Genomic DNA, 24,928 nt, shown 5'->3' on the forward strand with positions numbered 1-24,928 from the left:
ACCAGGGCCAAAACCTGCTCATGAGCTCAACAGGTGGATTTTGCTTCAGGAGTGGTCAAAGAGCGGTTGGTGATATGTTTTCTCACCGTGAGTAAGGAGACGACAAACTTTCAGAACAGCATCGTCAGAGCAGGTGGAGCCTGAACCTGTTGGGCTCCAGGTTGATTAGGATTTTGAACTCATGTAGTCTGAGACCTTCCTCACACTCTGCTGCTGACACGCTCTCTTTAACCCCTCCCACAGACTCTAACAGGAAGTGCTGAGTCTCCTCCGCTGACGGTCGGTGGAACAGATTCGACCTTGATGGAGACGAGTGTCCAAACACGTCTGGTTCATTAGACAAACATGAGGCTGCGAGCCAAGAGCAAACACTCAGTCCTCGGCCTCTACATGGAAACTATCAGAGGAGATAAGCAGAGTGGTCCAGGGAGTGTGTGTGTGTGTGTGTGTGTGTGTGTGTGTTTTAGTGAATCAGCTGATGAGACAGAAAGCGCTGGAACAAATGCAGCTGGTTCTTTCCTCCATTAAACGAGTGAAAGGAACCTGATGTTCAGAGCATGAACAGGTACAAACAGCCGGCAGCTTCTCACACCTTTAACTAAATAAGTTAAAGGTTCTCTGCTGTTTGTTTGATAAAAACTTTAAGTCTTTAAAAAAAAAAAAAAAAGCAAAAAAAGTGGCGTCCCTGTGATGAGGGCAGGACGGCTGAAGAAGAGCTGTGTTTTATTTTGGAAATAAGAAAATCTGAAGAAACGGTTTAAAGTGCGACACTGAGGAGTAACAGGTGTCATCAAAAAAGAGACGTATGTTTACACTGGTCATCATGTGTCTCTGTCACATCAGCATTAACTGACTGGAAACAAACAGCAGGTCGTAGCAGAGGATGTTTCTGATTCCGTCAGGTGCTCTCACCTTGTTGTAGTTCCCAGACTTGATGCCGACAGGGATCTTACTCTGCAACACAACAAACAAACAATAAGAGACGACTTCATCTGCACAGCAAAACACACCAGCCTTAAATCATCCGTCTGAAAACTGACACGTCGTTAAACTCTTTTATTTTCCAAACACTAATACGTCTGTTTTTTATCATTATACCTGACCTCGGTGGGAAAGTCTGAAATGTGTTGTTGTTATTAAACAGGTGTGAGTGTGGTTGACCTCTGACCTCAGGGCAGGGCTCCACGTGACAGTCTTTGATGGAGCAGTGTCCGTCATCAGGCCAGAAAGGACACGGTCGCTTCAGGTTCACCTGGAGGACAGAGAGAGGAGACGTCCTGATGGAGTCACCACAGTTTAACGTCTCATGTCGCCGCTTCATCGTTTCATGAAGCTTGTGTTCTACAGAGACCAGGTCTGAGCTGCAGCTGTGAAGAGACCTGTGATCCAGCACCTGGTTTCTGAGGTGGGGGGGTGGATCACAGGTGGATCACAGGAGCAGTGGAGTGCTGTGTTAGCCCGCTAATGTTTAGCATTTTCCATGAGCGATAATGTCGAGGTTCAGCCGAGGTCCTGACACAAACTGAGGATCAGCTGTAAGAAGTGAGTCTGACACGTTCTCAGTTCCCTCCGTCTTTGAATAACTGCCCCCCCCCACCCATTCTCACTTCTCATATTGTCGTTTGGAGCACTGATGCTAATATTAGCGTTAGCTCACACAGCTACAGAGCAGAGAGTGAAACTGACTTTTCTTTTCTATTCAAACCACAAACATTTGTGGTTTTGTTCAGACCAACTGAAGTTACAGGAACTAATTTAACCTGAATAAACTGAACAGAAAAATAAAACATGATTATTTATGTGTATTACATCCCAGAGAATAACTTCAACTAAACACTTCAAACGTTTTTAGACTTAAACAAAAACAAAAGTTGTTTTGGAACGTGTCCACAGGCTCTGCTTCCTCTTCACTGTCCATGTTCACAGACTCCAGCTGCAATACTTGTGTATTTCACAATATTTCAGAAACTCATCCTTCCTGTTCTGTAACAGCCTCACAACCAACTCTGCAGAAACAAAACACACCTGCAGCTGCAGCGCCGCCTCACACACACCAGTTCTTTTGTCTAAGATTAATCTGAGAGTCAGGGAGCGAACCGGTTTAGAGCAGCAGCTCCTGTCACTGAAACTGGACGAGGACTGATGAGGAACATGTTCACTTCCCTCAGACTTTCTGTCCTAAACCTCCACATGTAGCTAAGAAACTGAAGACTGCAGTTTACAGTAAACAACAGGGTGTAACGCTTCATACCTCACATATTTAGAAATACACAGCGTGTCATTAAGTGTGTTACAGTAGTCAGTGAGTGGAGCTCTTACTCTGTAGTATCTGAAGTAGTCTCTCTCTGTCAGCTTCTTGATGCGAGGGTAGATCTTGAAGTTGTTGAAGACGTCGATGCTCTCCACGTCACAGAAGCAGTCGTCCAGGACGCCGGTGAGCTGAGAGGAGAGAGGGTGTCACCGCACTGACGACAACACAACGTTACACACAACAGACTCAGCAACACAAACTGAACTCAGACGCTTTGCTGCTGATTGTGGTGTTTGTTTAAAGTCTTTTTTCATTCTCACTCTGCTTTTTCTTTTTTTAAATGTGAGGGTTAAAGAAGCAGCAGCAACCAGAGCTGCATCCATCAGTCCACACCATCCACTCTGAAACCTGAGTCTGTCAGAGGAACCACCTGAATATTCACCTGTTCCTACCTGTGTTCACTGAACCTCCTCCACCTGACACAGGGGTGGAGCAGAGTCCCAGTCAAACTGAAGTGTTATTACATCTGAATTTCTTTCTTCATCTTTGAATCTGTTGGTTGTTTTTCTTGCATCTGTTCAGTTTAATCTGCACCACCCTGATTCACAGCAGGAGGCGGACGCACCTCCACCTCCCTGCACCTCCATACACCTGAACCCACACAGCACCTCCCACAAACTGCTGCTCACCTGTTAGTGTTTGAGCTGCAGTGTAAATCTGGGAGCATTAATAAGTTCAGTAAACAGAGGAGGGCGTTACAGGTGGGGCGCCGACACCACCAGGTAACCACCCATCACACGTCGTCTTAATCCACAGCAAACACCTGGTTTAGCTGGTAAACACTGAGGGTCAACCCGACCACCTGATGAATGAAAGCTGTGGTCAGCAGGTCAGCGTCTCGTCTCTGGTGTTCGGCCTGTTTATCTGATCTCCGGCTGGTTTTACCATCTCAGCTTTAGTCTCTTTTGTTTTTGCTATTTGCATCGACAGACATGCAAACAAGCTGCAGAGCTGCTTCACCAGCTCTGACCTGTGAAATGATCCAATCAGGGTTTGATGTGTTTCAACTGTGCAAATGTTACGTGACTGAAAACATGGAGACGCAGAACAAGTGGAAATCTACAACTCACAGTAACGAGTGACTGTTGAGTTTATTCAGAATGAAGCAGCTTCTTAAACACTGCTGAGGATATCTCCAGGAAGAAAAGTGTTGTTATTAATATAATAAAAGATTCACAGAATTCATACGTGAGGAATTAACTTTCCAGTAAAAACTTTACTCTTATTTACAGTTAATCTGGGTTTCACACTTTGGTGGTAAATTATATTTTCAGTCGACCATGGTGGAAATAATTCTACAATAACACATCACTTCCTCCTGTTTTCTACCTTAAAGGAACACGTCCTTAAGTTCTCAGACCAGGATTTGACCAAACATATGGAGCCAGCTCTGGACACTTTGTGCTGTGAAGAACGATCGGTGTTGAACCATGAGAAACCCTGATGTGACCCTGGTCTCTCTCCCTGGTTTAAAGTCTTTCTCTGGTTCTGTATTTCGTCAGATTTGCCTCGTGCTGCTCACACGCCTTCACAAACACCTGGAAACTCTCAGCATGACACAGAACACAGACTCAACCCAAACCTCCGAGTGCAGCAGTCCGCCGAGCGTCAGGAAGGGCAGGAGGAGGCCGAGCGCTCTCAGCATCTTCACTCTTCTGTTCCACCTGCTTCAGATTAAAACCTGCTCCTGGTGAACTTCCCATGAGTCTGAGCAGCAGCAGCAGCTCGGTCTGCGGGCTGAGCTGTCACTTCAGACCCGCGGCCCCACGCTCCTCCGGGGCCCCGCCTCCAAAACAACCCGCTGTCAAAACCCAAACCCCGCCCCTCCGCCCTCCGCCTCCCTGGTTGTAGTCCTCAGCGGGCTCTGAGGCCGCAGGGAACGCTCTGTCGGCCGTGACGCAGAAGACTACAACTCCCATGAGCGGGCAGGAGTCGAGCTCCGCCATCAGCCAATCAGAGTACACCACGCTTTTCTACTGTGTAACTGAAATAACACCAGTTTGACTCGAATCTGTCTGAGATACTTAAACCTCTTTAATGAATCCACTGATTGTAATGAAGAGAAATATTTTATAAAGAAACCAGCAGCGTCTTAATCACCCTCACTCACGAGGACATTTTATTTTTATATCTAAAAACAAATGTGAGAGTTTAGTTTAATTTAATTTAATTTGACGTGTCGACTGTTTTTATTTTATTAAATAACAAAATATTCTTGTTGTTGACACCGTCTGTTTCCGGCCTCAGTGAACACACACTTTCATTTCAGAGCCACCAACATGATTTAATATCAACATTAAAATAGTAAGAATGTGACTTACACACACACATACACACACACACATTAATGGAGAGTTGCAGCTAGCTAGCATCACACACACACACACACACACACACACACACAGGGTGACGTCAAATTAAGATGACAGTAGAAAATGCTAGAAGATTTCCTCAATGGAAACTGTGGTTGTGTCGTGTTGTCGTTTTTAAAGCTACACACACACACACACACACACACACACACACACACACACACACACTGAGGTTAAGTCAGTGTGTGGAGGTTACCTACATGACACAGGCAGCTCTGGTCCGGGTCCGACGCTCCGCTCGGATGCTCGCTGTGCTGGGTTTGGGGTTTTACGTTGTTTTGCTGAAACCAGCCCAGAACAAAGTTCCCGAAGAACCAGGCCAAGAGCAAAACACCAAACGCCTGTAAAGTTACCCTCCACATCCTTCACTGTCACGGTGTCGCCCCGCTGGGACAATAAAAACAGAGAAAAACCAGCAGGACTTCTGTGTTGTCCTCCCGCTGTGTGGCGAGTTGGAAGCTAACTACGGTAGCTCCGGGCTAGCTGAAGTTAGCATCCGCAGGCTAACAGTGGCTGTAAAAATCAGAGCGGGTCGGTGAAGTGAGCAGCCCGGTGTCTGAGGACCCTCACACGGACATTTAGAGTCCTCACTCCCCTCACAGAACCGGGGTCACCGTGTGAAGATGGTGCGTCCGGAGAAGTTTCTGTCCACCAGCCTCCACTTCACTGTTAAACTAGCATAACAAGAAGTTGTGCTACTTCCGGCTAAGATTTTCAAAATAAACAGCGTGCAGGAACGTACTAAAAAGAAAGCGTAGAAGAAGAAGAAAAAAATAGTTAATGATTAAAAAATCTTAATGTTTTGAGATAAACATTTTAAAAACGGAAAACTCTAACAAAATATATAAAAATTACATAGTGAAAACATTGAACAGTATGTAAACAGTGAAATTTATAGATAAATAGTCAACATTTTGACTTTCTAAGAAAAAGATTTTGAGATACAAAATCAAAATTATGAGTAGGCCAGGGAGGTGGTGGAGGAAACTTTGTTTCATAATCTTATATATATTGTATATAATTACAATACAATACAAATACAATCATTTATTATAATATTTCATATATAAATGCTCAAAATGTGTGGTCTTTTTGTTATTATGTGTGCTTTGTCATAGCCATTGTTCTTCATTGTTTTCTTTTGCTGGTGGAAAAGGGCTTCCATAAATACAATAGTGAGGTCTCCTAAAACACAAAACCCTTCATGTTCATGGCAGTACAGTAGTGGAAAGTACTTTTACTCACTGTACAATTTAGAGGAATTTGTACTTTACTCTGGCAGTTAAATTTCATTCTTTACACCTGTACTCGACTGCATTTCAGAGGGATATATTGTTTGTTTCACTAAGTTTATTTGATATACTATATATTACCTTTCCAATAAAGATTTTATTTGAAAAATAAATGAAGTGTATATGAAATATAATGTAGTGCTTTACTATTAAATAACCCTGTAGCGTATTAAGTACCTAAAATTGGCCACATATTGACACTTTACAACATATTATTCCATACCATGTATAATCAATATATAACACACAACAGTATTTCTGTATAACATATACTTTTAGTTTTCATATTAAAAGTACAGTCACACAAAGGTAAACTCACTTAGCATGTTGAATACAGACCTTCACTTGTAGATGACTGACCACAGTTTGTAAGAATCTGAATACTGAATCTGAATCCCTGAACTCATCTTGTGCCAAATGTATGTCATTATAATCATGTCTGAACATGAAGGAGGATTAAAACAATCTCACAGACAGAGTTGCAGTGAGAGGTGGAGCAACACTACAAATGGGAGAGAGTCAACGTCATACTTCTAAAACGAAACTCAGTTTGACAGAGTAACAGCAGACGCACTCAAGACAAAACTCTGCGTTTCTGTCTAAAAAAAATTAAACAGAGTTCATCAGGATATTCCCAACAACTGCTCAAATACTGGTGAGTACAGCTGATAATATTTACTGTGTTTCAACAGCATTAACACAAACTGAGAGGTCAAATCAAACAAGAAGTTCCACTCTTTTTGTTTCACACTGACACGTGTCAGATGGACAAATACTTTTTATCTTTCATCCTCAGAGTGTAGACATGTCTGCTGCCAGCAACCTGAGATCTGAAGATCAGTTTCTGTGCTCCATCTGTCTGGATGTGTTCACTGATCCAGTCTCCACACCATGTGGACACAACTACTGCAAAAACTGCATCACGACACACTGGAATATTAATGTCCCGTCCCGGTGTCCATTGTGTGACAAGGTTTTTAAAACTAGGCCTGACCTAGACATCAACACTTTATTCTCTGAGATGGTTGCTCAGTTCAGACAGGAAGCTCAACAGAAAGCCAGCAGCAGCAGCTCAGAGCAACAAGTTGCCAAACCAGGAGAAGTTTCCTGTGACGTCTGCACTGGAACCAAATTGAAGGCCCTGAAGTCCTGCCTGGTGTGTTTGGTCTCCTACTGTGAGACTCACCTGGAGCCTCATCTGACAGTGTTAGGCCTGAAAAGACATCAGCTGATGGACCCTGTGGAGAACCTGGAAGACAGGATGTGTACGAAGCACGATAAACCTCTGGAGCTGTTCTGTAAGACCGACCAGACATGTGTCTGCATGCTCTGCTCTGTTTTAGACCACAGGACACATGAGTTTGTTCCTCTGGAAGAAGAATATGAAGGAAAGAAGGCAGAGCTGGAGAAGACAGAGGCTGGAATTCAGCAGATGATCCAGAAGAGACGACTGAAGATTGAGGAGATCAAACACTCAGTCAAGATCAGTAAAGATGATGCAGACAGAGAGAAAGCAGAAGGTGTTCAGGTCTTCACTGCTCTGAAGGAGTCTGTTGACAGAGGCCTGAACCAGCTCATAAAGGAGATGGAAGAGAAACAGAAAACCACAGAGAAACAGGCTGAAGACTTGATCACAGAGCTGGAACAGGAAATCTCTGAGCTGATGAAGAGAAGCACTGAGGTGGAGCAGCTCTCACTCTCTGAAGACCACCTCCACCTCCTCCAAAACTTCCCATCCCTGAAAGCTGCTCCACCCACTAAGGACTGGACAGAGGTCAGAGTCCGTCCACCATCATATGAGGGGACTGTGGTGAGAGCTGTGGCTCAGCTGGAGGAGACGCTCAGTAAAGAGATGAAGAAGCTGTTTGAGGCTGAGCTGAAGAGGGTCCAGCAGTATGCAGTGGATGTGACTCTGGATCCTGATACAGCACATCCCAAACTCATCCTGTCTGATAATGAGAAACAAGTGAAACATGGTGATGTGAAGAAGAATCTCCCAGACAACCTAGAGAGATTTTCTACTTGTGTTTGTGTCTTAGGAAAACAGAGTTTCTCTTCAGGCAGATTTTACTTTGAGGTTCAGGTTAAAGGAAAGACTAAATGGACTTCAGGAGTGGCCAGAGAGTCGATCAACAGGAAGGGAAACATCAACCTGAGCCCTCAGAATGGTTACTGGACAATATGTTTGGAAAATGGAAATGAGTACGAAGCTCTCGCCGTCCCTCCAGTCCGTCTCTTTCTGAAGTCTGGCCTTGAGAAGGTGGGGGTGTTTGTGGATTATGAGGAGGGTCTGGTCTCCTTTTATGACGTAGATACTGCAGCTCTCATCTACTCCTTTACTGGCTGCTCCTTCACTGAGAAACTCTACCCAGTCTTCAGTCCTTGTCTCAATGATGGTGGTAAAAACTCTGCTCCTCTGATCATCTGTCCTGTCAATCAAACTGTCTGATCTTTTTATGATGAAGGATTGTCAACAATGAGTAAACTCAATAATCTTTACATAGCGTAAATATACAGTACCACTCACATGTTTGGACACACCTTCTCATTCCATTGTTTTTCTTTATTTTCTCTTGTCTTTCTGTTTTCTACATTGTAGATTAATATTGAAGATATCAAAACTATGAAGGAATATATGCATATACATATGAAATTATGTCGTAAACAAAAAAGTGTTAAAACAACTAGAATATGTTTTATATTTTAGATTCTTCAAAGTAGCCACTTTTAGCTTTGATGACAGCTTCGCACACTTCTAGTTTTCTCTCTGTCAGCTTCATGAGGTAGTCATCTGAAATGGTTTTCCAATAGTGTTGCTGGATGTTTTGCCTTCACTCTGTGGTCCAACTCTACCCAAACCATCTCAGTTGGGTTTAGATCAGGTGATTATGGAGGCCAGGTCATCTGACACTCCATCACTCTCAGGTAGTCCTTACGAAGCCTCCAGATGGCATGTCGCTGCAGAATACTGTGGTAGCCATGATGGCTGAATGTGTTATTTTGTATAAATCACCAACAGTGTCATCAGCAAAGCAGCCCAACGCCATCACACCTCCTCCTCCATGCTTCATGGTAGGAACCACACATGAAGAAACTCTGTCATAAAAGTCATGGTGTCATAAGGCTTCATAGTTCGAACAGAAACAGAGACAGTATGAGTCACTGGTATAAAGGGTTGTAATAAAGGGAAAATATATGTGGCGCCTGTCTTTTACACTAAGCAACGTAGTGATAGTTGATTTTTTTTTTAAGTTTATAGATTACTGGGCTGGTGATGCAGTTGTACTGATACAGAGTTATTTTATTTTGGTTTTAAGATCTTTCTGAGCTAGTGTGTGAGTTACTTTGCTGTGGGTATAATTCTATTGATCTCTATAGATGTTAACAAGGACGATGTCTTTTCTACTTTTTATTGCAGTAACAGACACATTTTGATAACATGCAGAAGCTGTGTCACTGAACCATTTTACAGCTGAACTGGGTCAGTATCAGTAAACAACCATGTGTCTGTAATGTAGATGACAGAGATAAAGGTTTACTCAAATGAAATGAGCATAAAGACTGTTTCCTCTCAAACCTTTAAATACGCTGTATGAATTTACGTGTTGATAAACTTAAAAAAAGAGAAGTGTCTTGGTCTGTGTTTTTATTCAGTCTGATCCTTAGATCCAGCCTCTTGATTGGATATCCACTGTGGTCATCTACCATGGTTACAAACTAACATTGGTTATGTTCCTAATGGACACAACAGGTGACTTAGCCCAGCACTGAGTCCTCCACCTCATTTATAAAAGACAGTAAATGTTGATATATGTCAGAGACTAAAACAGATGCTGTAAAAATAGTGACACTACTCTGCCGTACAGTTTCACTGCAGCAGAGGAAGAAACTGTTTGAGGAAGAGTTTAATTTTGACACTGGAGTCTTGACCTCAGAGTCTCTGAGATTTGTATAAGTCAGATGTGTTTCTCACCTGTGTCCAGCAGAGGTCAGCATCACAGCACACATCAGAGAGAGACATGAACAGACTGTACACACCTCTCAACATCCTCGTCTGATTCAGAAACAACTGGAGGAAAGAAGCAAATACAAGAATCACATAAAGAGGTTAGAACATTATAAAACAGTTAGTGAGCTGAACTCTGGACTGATGATGGGATTGTTGCAGAGCTGTAGAGGACTGTAGAGAACTGTTTGTGAAAACTGTTCAGTGAGCTGTGATAATAAGTTTCACAAAAGATTAAACTCATCTTGTGCCAAATATATGTCACTGTAAAAATATCTGAACCTGAAGGAGGAAACCAAACCTCACAGACAGAGCTGCAGTGAAAGGTGGAGCAACGCTAGAACAGGAAACCTTCAGTGTCACTTTTAATTAAATGAAACTGAAAGTTTGTCAGAGTGACAGCAGAGCTGCACTCGAGACAAAACTCTGCATTTCTGTCTAAAAAAAATTAAACAGAGTTCATCAGGATATTCTCAAAAACTGCTCAAATACTGGTGAGTACATCTGATAATATTTACTGTGTTTCAACAAACAGCATTAACACAAACTGAGAGGTCGAATCAAACAGGAAATTCTACTCTTTTCATCTCATAAGAACACTTGTTAGGTGTATTTGAGTGAGGTTAAGGGTAATGCTTTAGATTACAGCCTGCAATGTACTGTGTAGCTTACCCCAGAGTTAAGATGTAAATATCCTTTGTACTAGTGTTCCTGTTCCCCAGTACCAATAAGTACTCATATACCAATTGGTGCTGGGGAACAAGATGATAAGTTATGGAATAAGGGGGTAACAATTCAGGGTCCTACAAAGAACTTGTAGTTACTTTTTTAACTACTGGATACCTGTCTCAATTTTACAGGCACTGGCGCCTTAATGCCTTAATGTTTCACCCCTAAGGACTTGAGCAGGGCATGAGCTTTGGGCCTCTGCCCAACCAGGTGTCTCACGAGACATTTTTTTTCGTGTCCCCCAAGGCCCCTGGTTGGTTATGTACAGTATGTCCATAGGTTATTATTGGCACCTACTACATGCGTATTACTGTGCTGGTTTCTAATCATTCAGAACATGGACAGTCTCAGAAATTTTAGACAACACCTTGAATATGTATTGGTACATACTGCACTAGTACTTAAAGGATTACACTGTAACTCTGGAATGATTAAGTTGTATATTGCAGCCTGTAATATAAAGTGTTACCAAGTTAAGTGAAATTATAAAATTCTACATTATTTCTTTTTATTAACTGCTATACTCAACACCAATGAATGATTCTCTAAATATTTTTACACTCTCACTTTTGGTCTCAGGGTGTAGACATGTCTGCTGCCAGCAACCTGAGATCTGAAGATCAATATCTCTGCTCCATCTGTTTGCATGTGCTCACTGATCCAGTCTCCACACCATGTGGACACAACTACTGTAAAAACTGCATCAATCAACACTGGAATATTAATGTCTCTTGCCAGTGTCCCATGTGTAATGAAGTTTTCTACACAAGACCTCAGTTGAAGATCAACACTTTCATCTCTGAGATGGTTGCTCAGTTCAGACAGGAAGCTCAACAGAAAGCCAGCAGCAGCAGCTCAGAGCAACAACTTGCCAAACCAGGAGAAGTTTCCTGTGATGTCTGCACTGGAACCAAACTGAAGGCCCTGAAGTCCTGCCTGGTATGTTTGGTCTCCTACTGTGAGACTCACCTGGAGCCTCATCTGACAGTGTCAGTCCTGAAAAGACATCAGCTGATGGACCCTGTGGAGAACCTGGAAGACAGGATGTGTACGAAGCACGATAAACCTCTGGAGCTGTTCTGTAAGACCGACCAGACATGTGTCTGCATGCTCTGCTCTGTTTTAGACCACAGGACACATGATGTTGTTCCTCTGAAAGAAGAATATGAAGGAAAGAAGGCAGAGCTGGAGAAGACAGAGGCTGAAATTCAGCAGATGATCCAGAAGAGACGACTGAAGATTGAGAAGATCAAACACTCAGTCAAGATCAGTAAAGATGATGCAGACAGAGAGAAAGCAGAAGGTGTTCAGGTCTTCACTGCTCTGAAGGAGTCTGTTGACAGAGGCCTGAACCAGCTCATAAAGGAGATGGAAGAGAAACAGAAAACCACAGAGAAACAGGCTGAAGACTTGATCACAGAGCTGGAACAGGAAATCTCTGAGCTGATGAAGAGAAGCACTGAGGTGGAGCAGCTCTCACTCTCTGAAGACCACCTCCACCTCCTCCAAAACTTCCCATCCCTGAAAGCTGCTCCACCCACCAAGGACTGGACAGAGGTCAGAGTCCATCCACCATCATATGAGGGGACTGTGGTGAGAGCTGTGGCTCAGCTGGAGGAGACGCTCAGTAAAGAGATGAAGAAGCTGTTTGAGGCTGAGCTGAAGAGGGTCCAGCAGTATGCAGTGGATGTGACTCTGGATCCTGATACAGCAAATCCTGAACTCATCCTGTCTGATGATGAGAAACAAGTGAAACATGGTGATGTGAAGAAGAATCTCCCAGACAACCTAGAGAGATTTTCTACTTGTGTTTGTGTCTTAGGAAAGCAGAGTTTCTCTTCAGGCAGATTTTACTTTGAGGTTCAGGTTAAAGGAAAGACTAAATGGACTTCAGGAGTGGCCAGAGAGTCGATCAACAGGAAGGGAAACATCAACCTGAGCCCTCAGAATGGTTACTGGACAATATGTTTGGAAAATGGAAATGAGTACGAAGCTCTCGCCGTCCCTCCAGTCCGTCTCTTTCTGAAGTCTGGCCTTGAGAAGGTGGGGGTGTTTGTGGATTATGAGGAGGGTCTGGTCTCCTTTTATGACGTAGATACTGCAGCTCTCATCTACTCCTTTACTGGCTGCTCCTTCACTGAGAAACTCTACCCAGTCTTCAGTCCTTGTCTCAATGATGGTGGTAAAAACTCTGCTCCTCTGATCATCTGTCCTGTCAATCAAACTGTCTGATCTTTTTATGATGAAGGATTGTCAACAATGAGTAAACTCAATAATCTTTACATAGCATAAATATACAGTACCACTCACATGTTTGGACACACCTTCTCATTCCATTGTTTTTCTTTATTTTCTCTTGTCTTTCTGTTTTCTACATTGTAGATTAATATTGAAGATATCAAAACTATGAAGGAATATATGCATATACATATGAAATTATGTCGTAAACAAAAAAGTGTTAAAACAACTAGAATATGTTTTATATTTTAGATTCTTCAAAGTAGCCACTTTTAGCTTTGATGACAGCTTCGCACACTTCTAGTTTTCTCTCTGTCAGCTTCATGAGGTAGTCATCTGAAATGGTTTTCCAACAGTGTTGCTGGATGTTTTGCCTTCACTCTGTGGTCCAACTCTACCCAAACCATCTCAGTTGGGTTTAGATCAGGTGATTATGGAGGCCAGGTCATCTGACACTCCATCACTCTCAGGTAGTCCTTACGAAGCCTCCAGATGGCATGTCGCTGCAGAATACTGTGGTAGCCATGATGGCTGAATGTGTTATTTTGTATAAATCACCAACAGTGTCATCAGCAAAGCAGCCCAACGCCATCACACCTCCTCCTCCATGCTTCATGGTGGGAACCACACATGAAGAAACTCTGTCATAAAAGTCATGGTGTCATAAGGCTTCATAGTTCGAACAGAAACAGAGACAGTATGAGTCACTGGTATAAAGGGTTGTAATAAAGGGAAAATATATGTGGCACCTGTCTTTTACACTAAGCAACGTAGTGATAGTTGATTTTTTTTTTAAGTTTATAGATTACTGGGCTGGTGATGCAGTTGTACTGATACAGAGTTATTTTATTTTGGTTTTAAGATCTTTCTGAGCTAGTGTGTGAGTTACTTTGCTGTGGGTATAATTCTATTGATCTCTATAGATGTTAACAAGGACGATGTCTTTTCTACTTTTTATTGCAGTAACAGACACATTTTGATAACATGCAGAAGCTGTGTCACTGAACCATTTTACAGCTGAACTGGGTCAGTATCAGTAAACAACCATGTGTCTGTAATGTAGATGACAGAGATAAAGGTTTACTCAAATGAAATGAGCATAAAGACTGTTTCCTCTCAAACCTTTAAATACGCTGTATGAATTTACGTGTTGATAAACTTAAAAAAAGAGAAGTGTCTTGGTCTGTGTTTTTATTCAGTCTGATCCTTAGATCCAGCCTCTTGATTGGATATCCACTGTGGTCATCTACCATGGTTACAAACTAACATTGGTTATGTTCCTAATGGACACAACAGGTGACTTAGCCCAGCACTGAGTCCTCCACCTCATTTATAAAAGACAGTAAATGTTGATATATGTCAGAGACTAAAACAGATGCTGTAAAAATAGTGACACTACTCTGCCGTACAGTTTCACTGCAGCAGAGGAAGAAACTGTTTGAGGAAGAGTTTAATTTTGACACTGGAGTCTTGACCTCAGAGTCTCTGAGATTTGTATAAGTCAGATGTGTTTCTCACCTGTGTCCAGCAGAGGTCAGCATCACAGCACACATCAGAGAGAGACATGAACAGACTGTACACACCTCTCAACATCCTCGTCTGATTCAGAAACAACTGGAGGAAAGAAGCAAATACAAGAATCACATAAAGAGGTTAGAACATTATAAAACAGTTAGTGAGCTGAACTCTGGACTGATGATGGGATTGTTGCAGAGCTGTAGAGGACTGTAGAGAACTGTTTGTGAAAACTGTTCAGTGAGCTGTGATAATAAGTTTCACAAAAGATTAAACTCATCTTGTGCCAAATGTAAGACACTATAATCATGTCTGAACCTGGAGGAAACCAAACCTCACAGACAGAGCTGCAGTGAAAGGTGGAGCAACGCTAGAACAGGAAACCTTCAGTGTCACTTTTAATTAAATGAAACTGAAAGTTTGTCAGAGTGACAGCAGAGCTGCACTCGAGACAAAACTCTGCATTTCTGTCTAAAAAAAATTAAACAGAGTTCATCAGGATATTCTCAAAAACTGCTCAAATACTGGTGAGTACATCTGATAATATTTACTGTGTTTCAACAAACAGCATTAACACAAACTGAGAGGTCGAATCAAACAGGAAATTCTACTCTTTTCATCTCATAAGAACACTTGTTAGGTGTATTTGAGTGAGGTTAAGGGTAATGCTTTAGATTACAGCCTGCAATGTACTGTGTAGCTTACCCCAGAGTTAAGATGTAAATATCCTTTGTACTAGTGTTCCTGTTCCCCAGTACCAATAAGTACTCATATACCAATTGGTGCTGGGGAACAAGATGATAAGTTATGGAATAAGGGGGTAACAATTCAGGGTCCTACAAAGAACTTGTAGTTACTTTTTTAACTACTGGATACCTGTCTCAATTTTACAGGCACTGGCGCCTTAATGCCTTAATGTTTCACCCCTAAGGACTTGAGCAGGGCATGAGCTTTGGGCCTCTGCCCAACCAGGTGTCTCACGAGACATTTTTTTTCGTGTCCCCCAAGGCCCCTGGTTGGTTATGTACAGTATGTCCATAGGTTATTATTGGCACCTACTACATGCGTATTACTGTGCTGGTTTCTAATCATTCAGAACATGGACAGTCTCAGAAATTTTAGACAACACCTTGAATATGTATTGGTACATACTGCACTAGTACTTAAAGGATTACACTGTAACTCTGGAATGATTAAGTTGTATATTGCAGCCTGTAATATAAAGTGTTACCAAGTTAAGTGAAATTATAAAATTCTACATTATTTCTTTTTATTAACTGCTATACTCAACACCAATGAATGATTCTCTAAATATTTTTACACTCTCACTTTTGGTCTCAGGGTGTAGACATGTCTGCTGCCAGCAACCTGAGATCTGAAGATCAATATCTCTGCTCCATCTGTTTGCATGTGCTCACTGATCCAGTCTCCACACCATGTGGACACAACTACTGTAAAAACTGCATCAATCAACACTGGAATATTAATGTCTCTTGCCAGTGTCCCATGTGTAATGAAGTTTTCTACACAAGACCTCAGTTGAAGATCAACACTTTCATCTCTGAGATGGTTGCTCAGTTCAGACAGGAAGCTCAACAGAAAGCCAGCAGCAGCAGCTCAGAGCAACAACTTGCCAAACCAGGAGAAGTTTCCTGTGACGTCTGCACTGGAACCAAACTGAAGGCCCTGAAGTCCTGCCTGGTATGTTTGGTCTCCTACTGTGAGACTCACCTGGAGCCTCATCTGACAGTGTCAGTCCTGAAAAGACATCAGCTGATGGACCCTGTGGAGAACCTGGAAGACAGGATGTGTACGAAGCACGATAAACCTCTGGAGCTGTTCTGTAAGACCGACCAGACATGTGTCTGCATGCTCTGCTCTGTTTTAGACCACAGGACACATTATGTTGTTCCTCTGAAAGAAGAATATGAAGGAAAGAAGGCAGAGCTGGAGAAGACAGAGGCTGAAATTCAGCAGATGATCCAGAAGAGACGACTGAAGATTGAGAAGATCAAACACTCAGTCAAGATCAGTAAAGATGATGCAGACAGAGAGAAAGCAGAAGGTGTTCAGGTCTTCACTGCTCTGAAGGAGTCTGTTGACAGAGGCCTGAACCAGCTCATAAAGGAGATGGAAGAGAAACAGAAAACCACAGAGAAACAGGCTGAAGACTTGATCACAGAGCTGGAACAGGAAATCTCTGAGCTGATGAAGAGAAGCACTGAGGTGGAGCAGCTCTCACTCTCTGAAGACCACCTCCACCTCCTCCAAAACTTCCCATCCCTGAAAGCTGCTCCACCCACCAAGGACTGGACAGAGGTCAGAGTCCGTCCACCATCATATGAGGGGACTGTGGTGAGAGCTGTGGCTCAGCTGGAGGAGACGCTCAGTAAAGAGATGAAGAAGCTGTTTGAGGCTGAGCTGAAGAGGGTCCAGCAGTATGCAGTGGATGTGACTCTGGATCCTGATACAGCAAATCCTGAACTCATCCTGTCTGATGATGAGAAACAAGTGAAACATGGTGATGTGAGGAAAAATCTTCCAGACAACCCAGGGAGGTTTTCTAACCGTGTTAATGCTTTAGGAAAGCAGAGTTTCTCTTCAGGCAGACTAAACTTTGTGGTTCAGGTTAAAGGAAAGACTGACTGGACTTTAGGAGTGGCCAGAGAGTCGATCAAGAGGAAGGGAGACATCACACTGAGACCTCAGAATGGGTACTGGACGATATGGTTAAGAAGTGGAAAGGATTATAAAGCTCTTGATGACCCTCCAATCACTCTCTCTCTGAAGTCTGGTCCTAAGAAGGTGGGGGTGTTTGTGGATTATGAGGAGGGTCTGGTCTCCTTTTATGACGTAGATGCTGCAGCTCTCATCTACTCCTTTACTGGCTGCTCCTTCACTGAGAAACTCTACCCATTCTTCAGTCCCTGTCCTAATCATGGTGGTATAAACTCTGCTCCTCTGATCATCTGTCCTGTCAATCAAACTGTCTGATCTCTTTGTCAACAATGAATATACACTACAGGCCAAAAGTTTGGAAGCAACTTCAAGTTTCTGTTCACAATGCCTTTCTTAAAAACCAGTATGGGTTCCACTGATTTTGGGATGTATTTTCTGCATGATCAGACTTTGCTTTCATTGATATACATTGATGTTACCAGACCATTGCTGAATAAATGTTAACAAAAGAAAAGAAGGGCTTAGTTTTAGGGTTGAGAGGATTTGCAAGAGTCACAACTTCAGTGTGAAAGTAAAAAACAAATCACAGTTTGCATTATTCACTTCACGCAGTTTGCTTACAAAAATCCCAATATATCTCAACTGTGTTCATATCTCTGACAAACTACCACCGAAATGGCTAGAAAGAAACAGCTGAGTAAAGAAACAAGAACACAGATTTGTACATTGAGGAAAGAAGGACACACTGAAAGAGAAATTGCAAAACGCATAATGGTGTCCAACAAAGGAGTTCCCTAAAGAGACTAGAAGAAACTGGAAGTTATGATGATAGAAAAAGGTCTGGTAGAAAGAGCGTTACTACAAAGGCAGAGGATAAACGTATCATTATCACCAGTAAGAGAGATCGGCGAAAAACAGCACCACAAATAAGGGAGAAAATCAACATGACAAGGTCAAAACCCATATATCTGACAACTGTGAAAAGACGTTTGAGAAAGGCTGGTCTGAAAGGTTGTGTATCTGCAAAAAAAAAAAAAATGCTACTTTGTCCACATAACAAGAAAAAGAGATATGAGTGGACAAAAGCACACAAAAATTGGCAAACTGGTGAACGCCTTAAAGCACCATGCGTAACACCCACAATAAAGCATGGAGGTGGTAGTGCCATGGAATAGGGATGTTTTGCAGGTGATAGAGTAGGAGATTTGTTTGAAGTAAAGGGTATTATGAAGAAGGAACAGTACCACTCCATCCTCCAGGATCACGCGGTTCCATCTGGACTGAGACTTGTGGGTCGAAAGTTTGTTTTGGAGCAAGATAATAACCCTAAGCATTCTTCGAAGCTCTGTTACCTAGACAACAAAGAAGAGGAAGGTGTTCTTTGAATGATGGTTTGGCCCCCTCAGTCTCCAGACCTCTCTCCAATTGAGCTTGTGTGGGACAAATTGGATCGATCAATCAGAAAAGTGTGTCCCACGAATCAGCAGTCTCTCATTGATGAACTTAAGAAAACTTGGAATGCAATTCCTGGCACATACCTTAAAAAACTTGTGGAAGGAATACCCTGTATATGCCATGCTGTTGTTAAAGCCAGAGGAGGTTACTTTGAAGAAAGCAATGTCTAAGCAAGAAAGACCAAAATACATGATAATTATAGTAAAAATGTATCCTGATAAGTGACTCTAAATAATAATCATGTTTATTTTGCTACAAAATATACCAATGAAACTATGATCTTTTTTTGTACAAATTTGATCTTGCTTCCAAACTTTTGGCCTGTGGTGTACTTGTCACATTGATCTTTTCATTTAAACCCAAGATTGAATAAAAAATATACTGTACCTGACAATGTTTTCATACTACAATAGTAGCACAGCTGTCAGTACAGGGATGCCACCGGATTAGAATGAATAAAATCATTCCAAACAATCACAGACTAATTATTTTCTAAAGCCCCCCTCCAAAGAACATCAAGTATTTAACCCTGATTTTTATATAATCCAAGGCATATCAAGTGAAAAAAGCATTAAATACAGTGCAGAGTATTTCCACCTTGGAACTGCAGAGTGCTAATGACCAGTCTCAAAAACACAGATTAGACAACCTGGGTTTCATTCATCACATACCTAGGGAACCAATCCCATCAACTTGGGGGGCTTTTTTTCACCTAAAAAGGGTTTTATGAAGGAAAACTATGTTAAACCTAAACCTAATAGAATATTTAACATAATTAAAGACATGTCTAGAAGGGAACCTTCAATTAAAAGATTCACTGTCATTTCTGGTAACTGATGTACACAGTCAGTGGTAATGTACAGGGTAACTGTATTTTCAACTGAATACAATTAATGTGGCTATGTCTTTAAGGTTTGTTATGTCTTTATTTAACTTATGTTGTATTTTTACCTTTAACTTGTCTTTTCAGTCCTTCAGTGTCCCCACATTATTAGGGTGTTATTATTATCAGGGTTTAACAGATTTTTTAAACAAATGTCTTGTAATCTAATAACTGCAACAGCTATAGTATCTGCAATGATTCTCTAAAATCATGACAAAGTTGAATATTATTAATATTAATATTATTTTTGAGACAAATCAAAGAGAGAAGATCATGAATGAACAAGAACTCTGTAATCTGTGTTTGTCACATTAAAAACATTAAAATGAAAATTAAATGCTAAAAGCTTTGGATTGGTTTGTGTCAGTTGTTTGTTTCTGATGTCGCAGCCTGTCATGTGTTTTTACTGTCACTTTTTTTTAACATTTTGAGCACAGACATGAACGTAATGACTGATGAGACGACCAGGTCACAACACTGAAGCTTTACACTGCGAGTGAAATGTAAATCACAGGAAAAGCACTGATACTGAGGCAGAAGCAAAGTGAACACACACTGAATATCATCTTACCTTTAATGAGGAGGCGAAAATATTTAATAGCATCTGCAGATATGAGGCAGATTCTGTTAAACAATGAAGATCATGTGGCAAAAGAAACCACTCTGAACATGGGAAACCACCCTATAGTATAAATGATAATAGTCTTTTTTCTTCCAAAGAAAAAACAAAAAAAACATGAGTTTATCTTGAAGACTTAAATTATATGAAGACTTAACTCCCATCACTGATGCTTTCTAACACACTGTAGATATGTCTGGTCCTATTTATTATTTATTTTAACAGAATTATTGATTAAAAAAAAACAACAATATCCAAAGTATCACTGGAGGCAGTAAGTTCAACGTGACCTGAAGTGACGACGCGCTAAGTGTGTCATTAGAAAATCATCAGAACAGTCAGAAAGCAACAAACAAACAAATAAACAAACAAACAGGATTTCCCTGTTTTCCATTCAGAGTTTTTTTTTAGATCCTGAGTAAAAGCTGTAAAACTTTCATACGATATTTTGACATGTGGAACTAATGTAGCATCTCCTGTTTACTTTAAACACAAATTATATATTTTAACAAAGCGATAAATTAATTAAAATGTGCCTTACAGTTCCTCTTTTCCTCACGGTGCGCCGTCTAAAATACCTGTGGCTTCACTGCAGGCCACATAAGATGACGTAGAACACTGCGATTCGCTGTGTCTGTGCACGTGGGCGGAGTCAGACGACAGAACAGCCAGGTGATGGTTTGAGGATCTGAACTTTCCTCTTCTTCTTCTCTGATATATATCGCTTCAATCTGCTGCTCACTAAAATGTATTTTTTATTAAATGAAGCGGTTCTCGGCAGCTGCTGTTCTTTTATTTTGAAGTTCAAGTCAGTTTCCCGTTTGGCAAACCTGCTGGTGAAATATTTTGAAAGTCGTAACCGGAAGCCGGAAGGTGAAACAGTGCAGCGGACTTGACAGTGTTGATGATGCTGAGGAGAGAGCATCCTCCGCCGCAGCTCTTCACTCAGACAGGCCGTGTGTGTGTGTAGAGGTGATGTTAGGAGGGAGAGCCGCGTTGTTGTTGTTGTTTTTATATGCTCCTTCGTTACCGTGAGTTCAGGCTGCTCCCGGTGATCTCCCGTTTTCAGGCTGACGTCCTGAGATCAGCGATGGTGGATTTGTCCGAAAGTGGTGCAGTGTCGCCCGGACACGGCAGACACGGACCGGGCTCCGGCTCCGGTAACAACGGGAAGAAAACGTCGAAAAAGTCGCGAACGAGAAGAGGCAAACGGGGCCGGAGAAGAAGGAGCAAAAAGAACAACCGGAACAACAAAACGCCGCCACCGTATTTACCACCGGAGGTAGCTAGCGCTCTTTAGCCTGGGGATTATCGGGACGTCCAGCCGCTAAACTAGCAGCTAGCTAGTGGTGCTGCAGTAAACTCTAGCTAACCGCAGGCTAATTGCTGTTACATTTAAATGACACCACAGTAATAAAATATCCAGAACATGGCGTAGAAACTCTTATAGAGGAGGCATCTGCTGCTTTGTCGCCTGGAGAAAACGTCACACCAAACTGCACTCAAATATCTGACAGTTTAAAATGTTTTTGTCTAAATGTTTAATGTTCAGAGGCCAAAGAGGTTGACTCACATCGTTTCTGAAACGATGATGACCAATTAATAATTCGGCATACGTTTGTAACAACACCAGTGTTTGGTTTACTATGTTTAGCTTCCAACTTTTGGAATAGTTTCAACATTTGAAGTTGTTTAAACAGATATTATTATAATGTAATAAGTGGTGAGGTCAGGTGAATTAATTGTATACAATCCAGTTGATTTAGGAAAAGCATCATATGCTAATTAATGTTTAATCTATCAAAATAAACCTTAAATTGCAAGAGGAGCTAATGAAAGACAAGGTGGATGTGAGGGGTTGTGGTATGCATCCACCTGCTCTGTTAATAAGATACAACATAAACACAGGACAGCTTGGACATTTAGAAGATAAAAGTCACATACTGATGTTTTTATCTGCCTCTGTGTAAAATGGTTTTATTTCCCAGATGTTTTTTTAGGCACAGAGAAAATATTTTACAACTTTAACAAGGAAGTAAAGTTGTGTATTTAGACATCTGAACATCTGCTGCTGTAACATCCTGATCCCAGTCAGACACATTAGTTAGTGAGGGTCCAGCACTGCTGTCAGGTGATCAGGTCTGGCTTTCAGTCAATCTTTTACATTCGTTTGGTGTTAACTGTTCTCTGTCTGTTTCCAGGCTGAAGAAGGAAACATTGAATATAAGGTAACAGACTTATTTTATATCTTATTACTAAACTAAACAGTGCACTCAGTGGATATTTACCTGCTCCTATTGTCACGTCTCTGCTGTCGTCGCAGCTGAAGCTGGTAAACCCCACTCAGTATCGCTTCGAGCATCTGGCCACGCAGCTGAAGTGGCGTCTGCAGGAGGGTCGCGGCGAGGCCGTCTACCAGATCGGAGTGCGAGGGACAACGGCCTGCTGGTTGGCCCTGGACCGAGGCCGAACTATGAAGGCCTCGCTCAAGACCTTAAAGAGGGATGCAGAGAAGTAGGTCACCTCATACATCCAAAGAACTTTCAGCTTATCTGGAAGTGTAAATGGTCATTAATGATAAAAACAAATGTCAGGCTGTGTTTTCATTTTTCTGATCAGGTTTTGTTTCCCTCCTCAGAGTCGGGGCGGACATCACTCTGCTCCGAGAGAGGGAGGTGGACTACGACTTAGACAGAAACACTCGGAAAATCGCAGAAGTCCTCGTTCGAAAGGTTCCTGATGATCAGCAGGTGAGATTCTGTCCTCCACGTTCGTCCCTGTTGATCCTGATGAAAGAGACGTCTTAGTTGTTATTTTTAATCAAATATGAACACACGATGCTTCTCCTCCGTCGTGCTGTTTTGGACCGGGACAGTTCCTGGACCTGGCGGGTAGCAGTGCTGGGGAACGTGGACTCGGGGAAGTCGACCCTGCTGGGCGTCCCTGGACGCAGGGCGAGCTGGACAACGGGCGAGGCCGGGCTCGACTCAACCTCTTCAGACACCTGCACGAGATCCAGACCGGACGCACCTCCAGCATCAGCTTCGAGATCCTGGGCTTCAACAGCAAAGGAGAGGTGATCGCTCCGACTCGTTTTAATGAACCGATACTGAAGTAAAAAAAACCTCTGCTCGCACTTTGCTCATCACCACCCCGTTCGGTCGTGCAGGTCGTGAACTACAGCGAGTCTCGGACCAGCCGAGGAGATCTGCGAGAGCTCCTCCAGATGAATCACCTTCATCGACCTGGCCGGACACCACAAGTACCTGAAGACCACCGATCTTCGGCCTCACCAGCTACTGCCCCGACTTCGCCATGCTGGTGGTGAGCGCCAACACCGGCATCGGTGAGCAGCCAGGGAGCAGCAACATCAGACCTGTAGTGTATTTAGTATGTTCTCCTCTGCTTCCAGTGCTGGAGGAGAAATTAAAAACAGTACCTAAAAACCACCACTAGAGGTCAGAAGTGAACAGTTTTAAGACGAGCTCAGCGATGGAGGAGCTGGTTTATTGAACTGAATGTTCTGTTCTTCTCCCGTGTTCCCTCCTCTCCTCCGTCCAGCCGGGACCACCCGGGAGCACCTGGGCCTGGCCATGGCGCTGAAGGTTCCCATCTTCATTGTGGTCAGTAAAAGTGGACCTGTGCTCCCGCGGCACCGTGGGAGCGAACCGTCCGACAGCTGGAGCGAGTCCTGAAGCAGCCGGGCTGCAACAAGGTCCCCATGGTGGTGTCGAACCCGGACGACGCCGTCACCGGCCGCCCAGCAGTTCACCCAGTCGTCATGGTGAGAAAAATACTGCTAATACTACTACTACTACTACTACTGATACTACTGATACTACTGTGTGTGTGTGTGTGTGTGCGCAGCATCACACCCATCTTCACCCTGTCCACTGTGTCTGGAGAGAGTCTGGACCTGCTCAAGGTTTCCTGAACATCCTCCCTCCGCTGAGCAACAGCAAAGAGCAGGAGGAGCTGATGCAGCAGCTCACTGAGTTCCAGGTACACACACACACACACACACACACACACACACACACTGGAATAAAAAAATAAGGCATAATAAGTTCTGGAAAACACTGAGCGGCCTTGAAGAAGACACAAACTCATCCTGTGTTGTTGAGTTCTGTAACACTCTGAAGACTCTGAGACGTCGTCATTTTATTTACAGTTTATGACGGTGTGTGGTGGGTCTTTTGAAAATGTCCTGGAAACTCCTGGAAAAATCCAAACTGACTTGTGTCTGTGGCTCCATGATGCTGTGATCTGTGGCTGAATATAATGACAACCTCTAATGAAACAGCTCTGTTCTAATGCAGTGGATTCTGAAGTAGAAATTCTTCTGACTGATGATAATAAAACATCAACAGTTAAATCAGAGTCTCTGGAATAAAACGTTGAAGTGACTTTGATAGAGATTTAGAGGAAGATGCTGACGTGAGCGGACAGAAGATCCCTTCATCTCTGTGTTTGTTCACAGGTGGATGAGATTTACTCAGTTCCTGATGTTGGGACCGTGGTCGGAGGAACTCTGTACAGGTGAGACCGCACCGACCTGAGCTCATTTCACACATCGTATTATACAGCAGTGTGGAGTGGTGAACCACGTCCTGTCAGGATTTAATCGAAGATAATAACAGTGATAAAAGCTGCAGTTCAAGTGTGAATATGAGCACTTTTTATTATTTTTTAACATTTCATTTTCTTGCTCAGTGACGGACAATAAGGATTTAAATAATATAAGAAGATGTCAAATCATATTTTTATTCTGGAGATTCTGACAGCATCTCAAAAATCATCAGATCGTTTTTTGGTGTAACAGCCGTCAG

At 42.5% G+C, this 24,928-nt stretch overlaps 4 protein-coding genes and 1 pseudogene across 7 annotated transcripts; 4 read left to right on the plus strand and 1 right to left on the minus strand.

The window, feature by feature from the left end:
- Positions 1 to 854: 854 nt before the first annotated feature.
- LOC108890923 (ERO1-like protein beta) lies at positions 855 to 5,428 on the minus strand (the record flags this gene model as incomplete). Its single annotated transcript, XM_018687996.2, has 4 exons — positions 4,884 to 5,428; positions 2,320 to 2,439; positions 1,169 to 1,252; positions 855 to 954 (listed from the first exon to the last, which is right to left on the minus strand). Coding segments are annotated over exons 1-4 (466 nt in total), but the record flags the coding sequence as incomplete, so codon positions are not given.
- Positions 5,429 to 6,524: 1,096 nt separating this feature from the next.
- On the plus strand, positions 6,525 to 14,126 carry LOC108890922 (E3 ubiquitin-protein ligase TRIM39-like). Of its 2 annotated transcripts, XR_007809854.1 has the most exons (3): positions 6,525 to 6,630; positions 6,772 to 8,649; positions 13,167 to 14,126. XR_007809854.1 is itself a non-coding variant. In XM_018687995.2 (2 exons), exon 2 carries the CDS (start codon positions 6,781 to 6,783, stop codon positions 8,422 to 8,424), a length of 1,644 nt encoding a protein of 547 aa, XP_018543511.1. In that variant the 5' UTR covers positions 6,525 to 6,630; positions 6,772 to 6,780; the 3' UTR covers positions 8,425 to 9,608. The 2 variants fall into 2 exon arrangements, 1 of the variants encoding a protein (XP_018543511.1); XM_018687995.2 differs by lacking the exon at positions 13,167 to 14,126 and having other exon boundaries at positions 6,772 to 9,608.
- On the plus strand, positions 10,350 to 14,126 carry LOC108890921 (zinc finger protein RFP-like). Of its 2 annotated transcripts, none has more exons than XM_018687994.2 (2): positions 10,350 to 10,475; positions 11,290 to 14,126. In XM_018687994.2, exon 2 carries the CDS (start codon positions 11,299 to 11,301, stop codon positions 12,940 to 12,942), a length of 1,644 nt encoding a protein of 547 aa, XP_018543510.1. In that variant the 5' UTR covers positions 10,350 to 10,475; positions 11,290 to 11,298; the 3' UTR covers positions 12,943 to 14,126. The 2 variants fall into 2 exon arrangements, with proteins under 2 accessions (XP_018543510.1, XP_050923565.1); XM_051067608.1 differs by having other exon boundaries at positions 10,365 to 10,475; positions 11,449 to 14,126.
- Positions 10,350 to 19,816, plus strand: LOC108890925 (E3 ubiquitin-protein ligase TRIM21-like). 2 transcript variants are annotated; one of them, XM_051067609.1, is made up of 2 exons: positions 10,350 to 10,475; positions 15,805 to 19,816. In XM_051067609.1, the coding sequence occupies exon 2, from the start codon at positions 15,814 to 15,816 to the stop codon at positions 17,455 to 17,457; it is 1,644 nt and encodes a 547-aa protein (XP_050923566.1). In that variant the 5' UTR covers positions 10,350 to 10,475; positions 15,805 to 15,813; the 3' UTR covers positions 17,458 to 19,816. The 2 variants fall into 2 exon arrangements, with proteins under 2 accessions (XP_050923566.1, XP_018543514.1); XM_018687998.2 differs by lacking the exon at positions 10,350 to 10,475 and adding an exon at positions 14,834 to 14,990.
- Positions 19,817 to 20,973: 1,157 nt separating this feature from the next.
- Positions 20,974 to 24,879, plus strand: LOC108890924 (GTP-binding protein 2-like; annotated as a pseudogene).
- The last annotated feature ends 49 nt before the right edge of the window (positions 24,880 to 24,928 follow it).

The sequence above is a fragment of the Lates calcarifer genome, unplaced genomic scaffold, assembly GCF_001640805.2.
Source record: "Lates calcarifer isolate ASB-BC8 unplaced genomic scaffold, TLL_Latcal_v3 _unitig_1826_quiver_1741, whole genome shotgun sequence".
Classification (NCBI taxonomy): domain Eukaryota; kingdom Metazoa; phylum Chordata; class Actinopteri; family Centropomidae; genus Lates; species Lates calcarifer.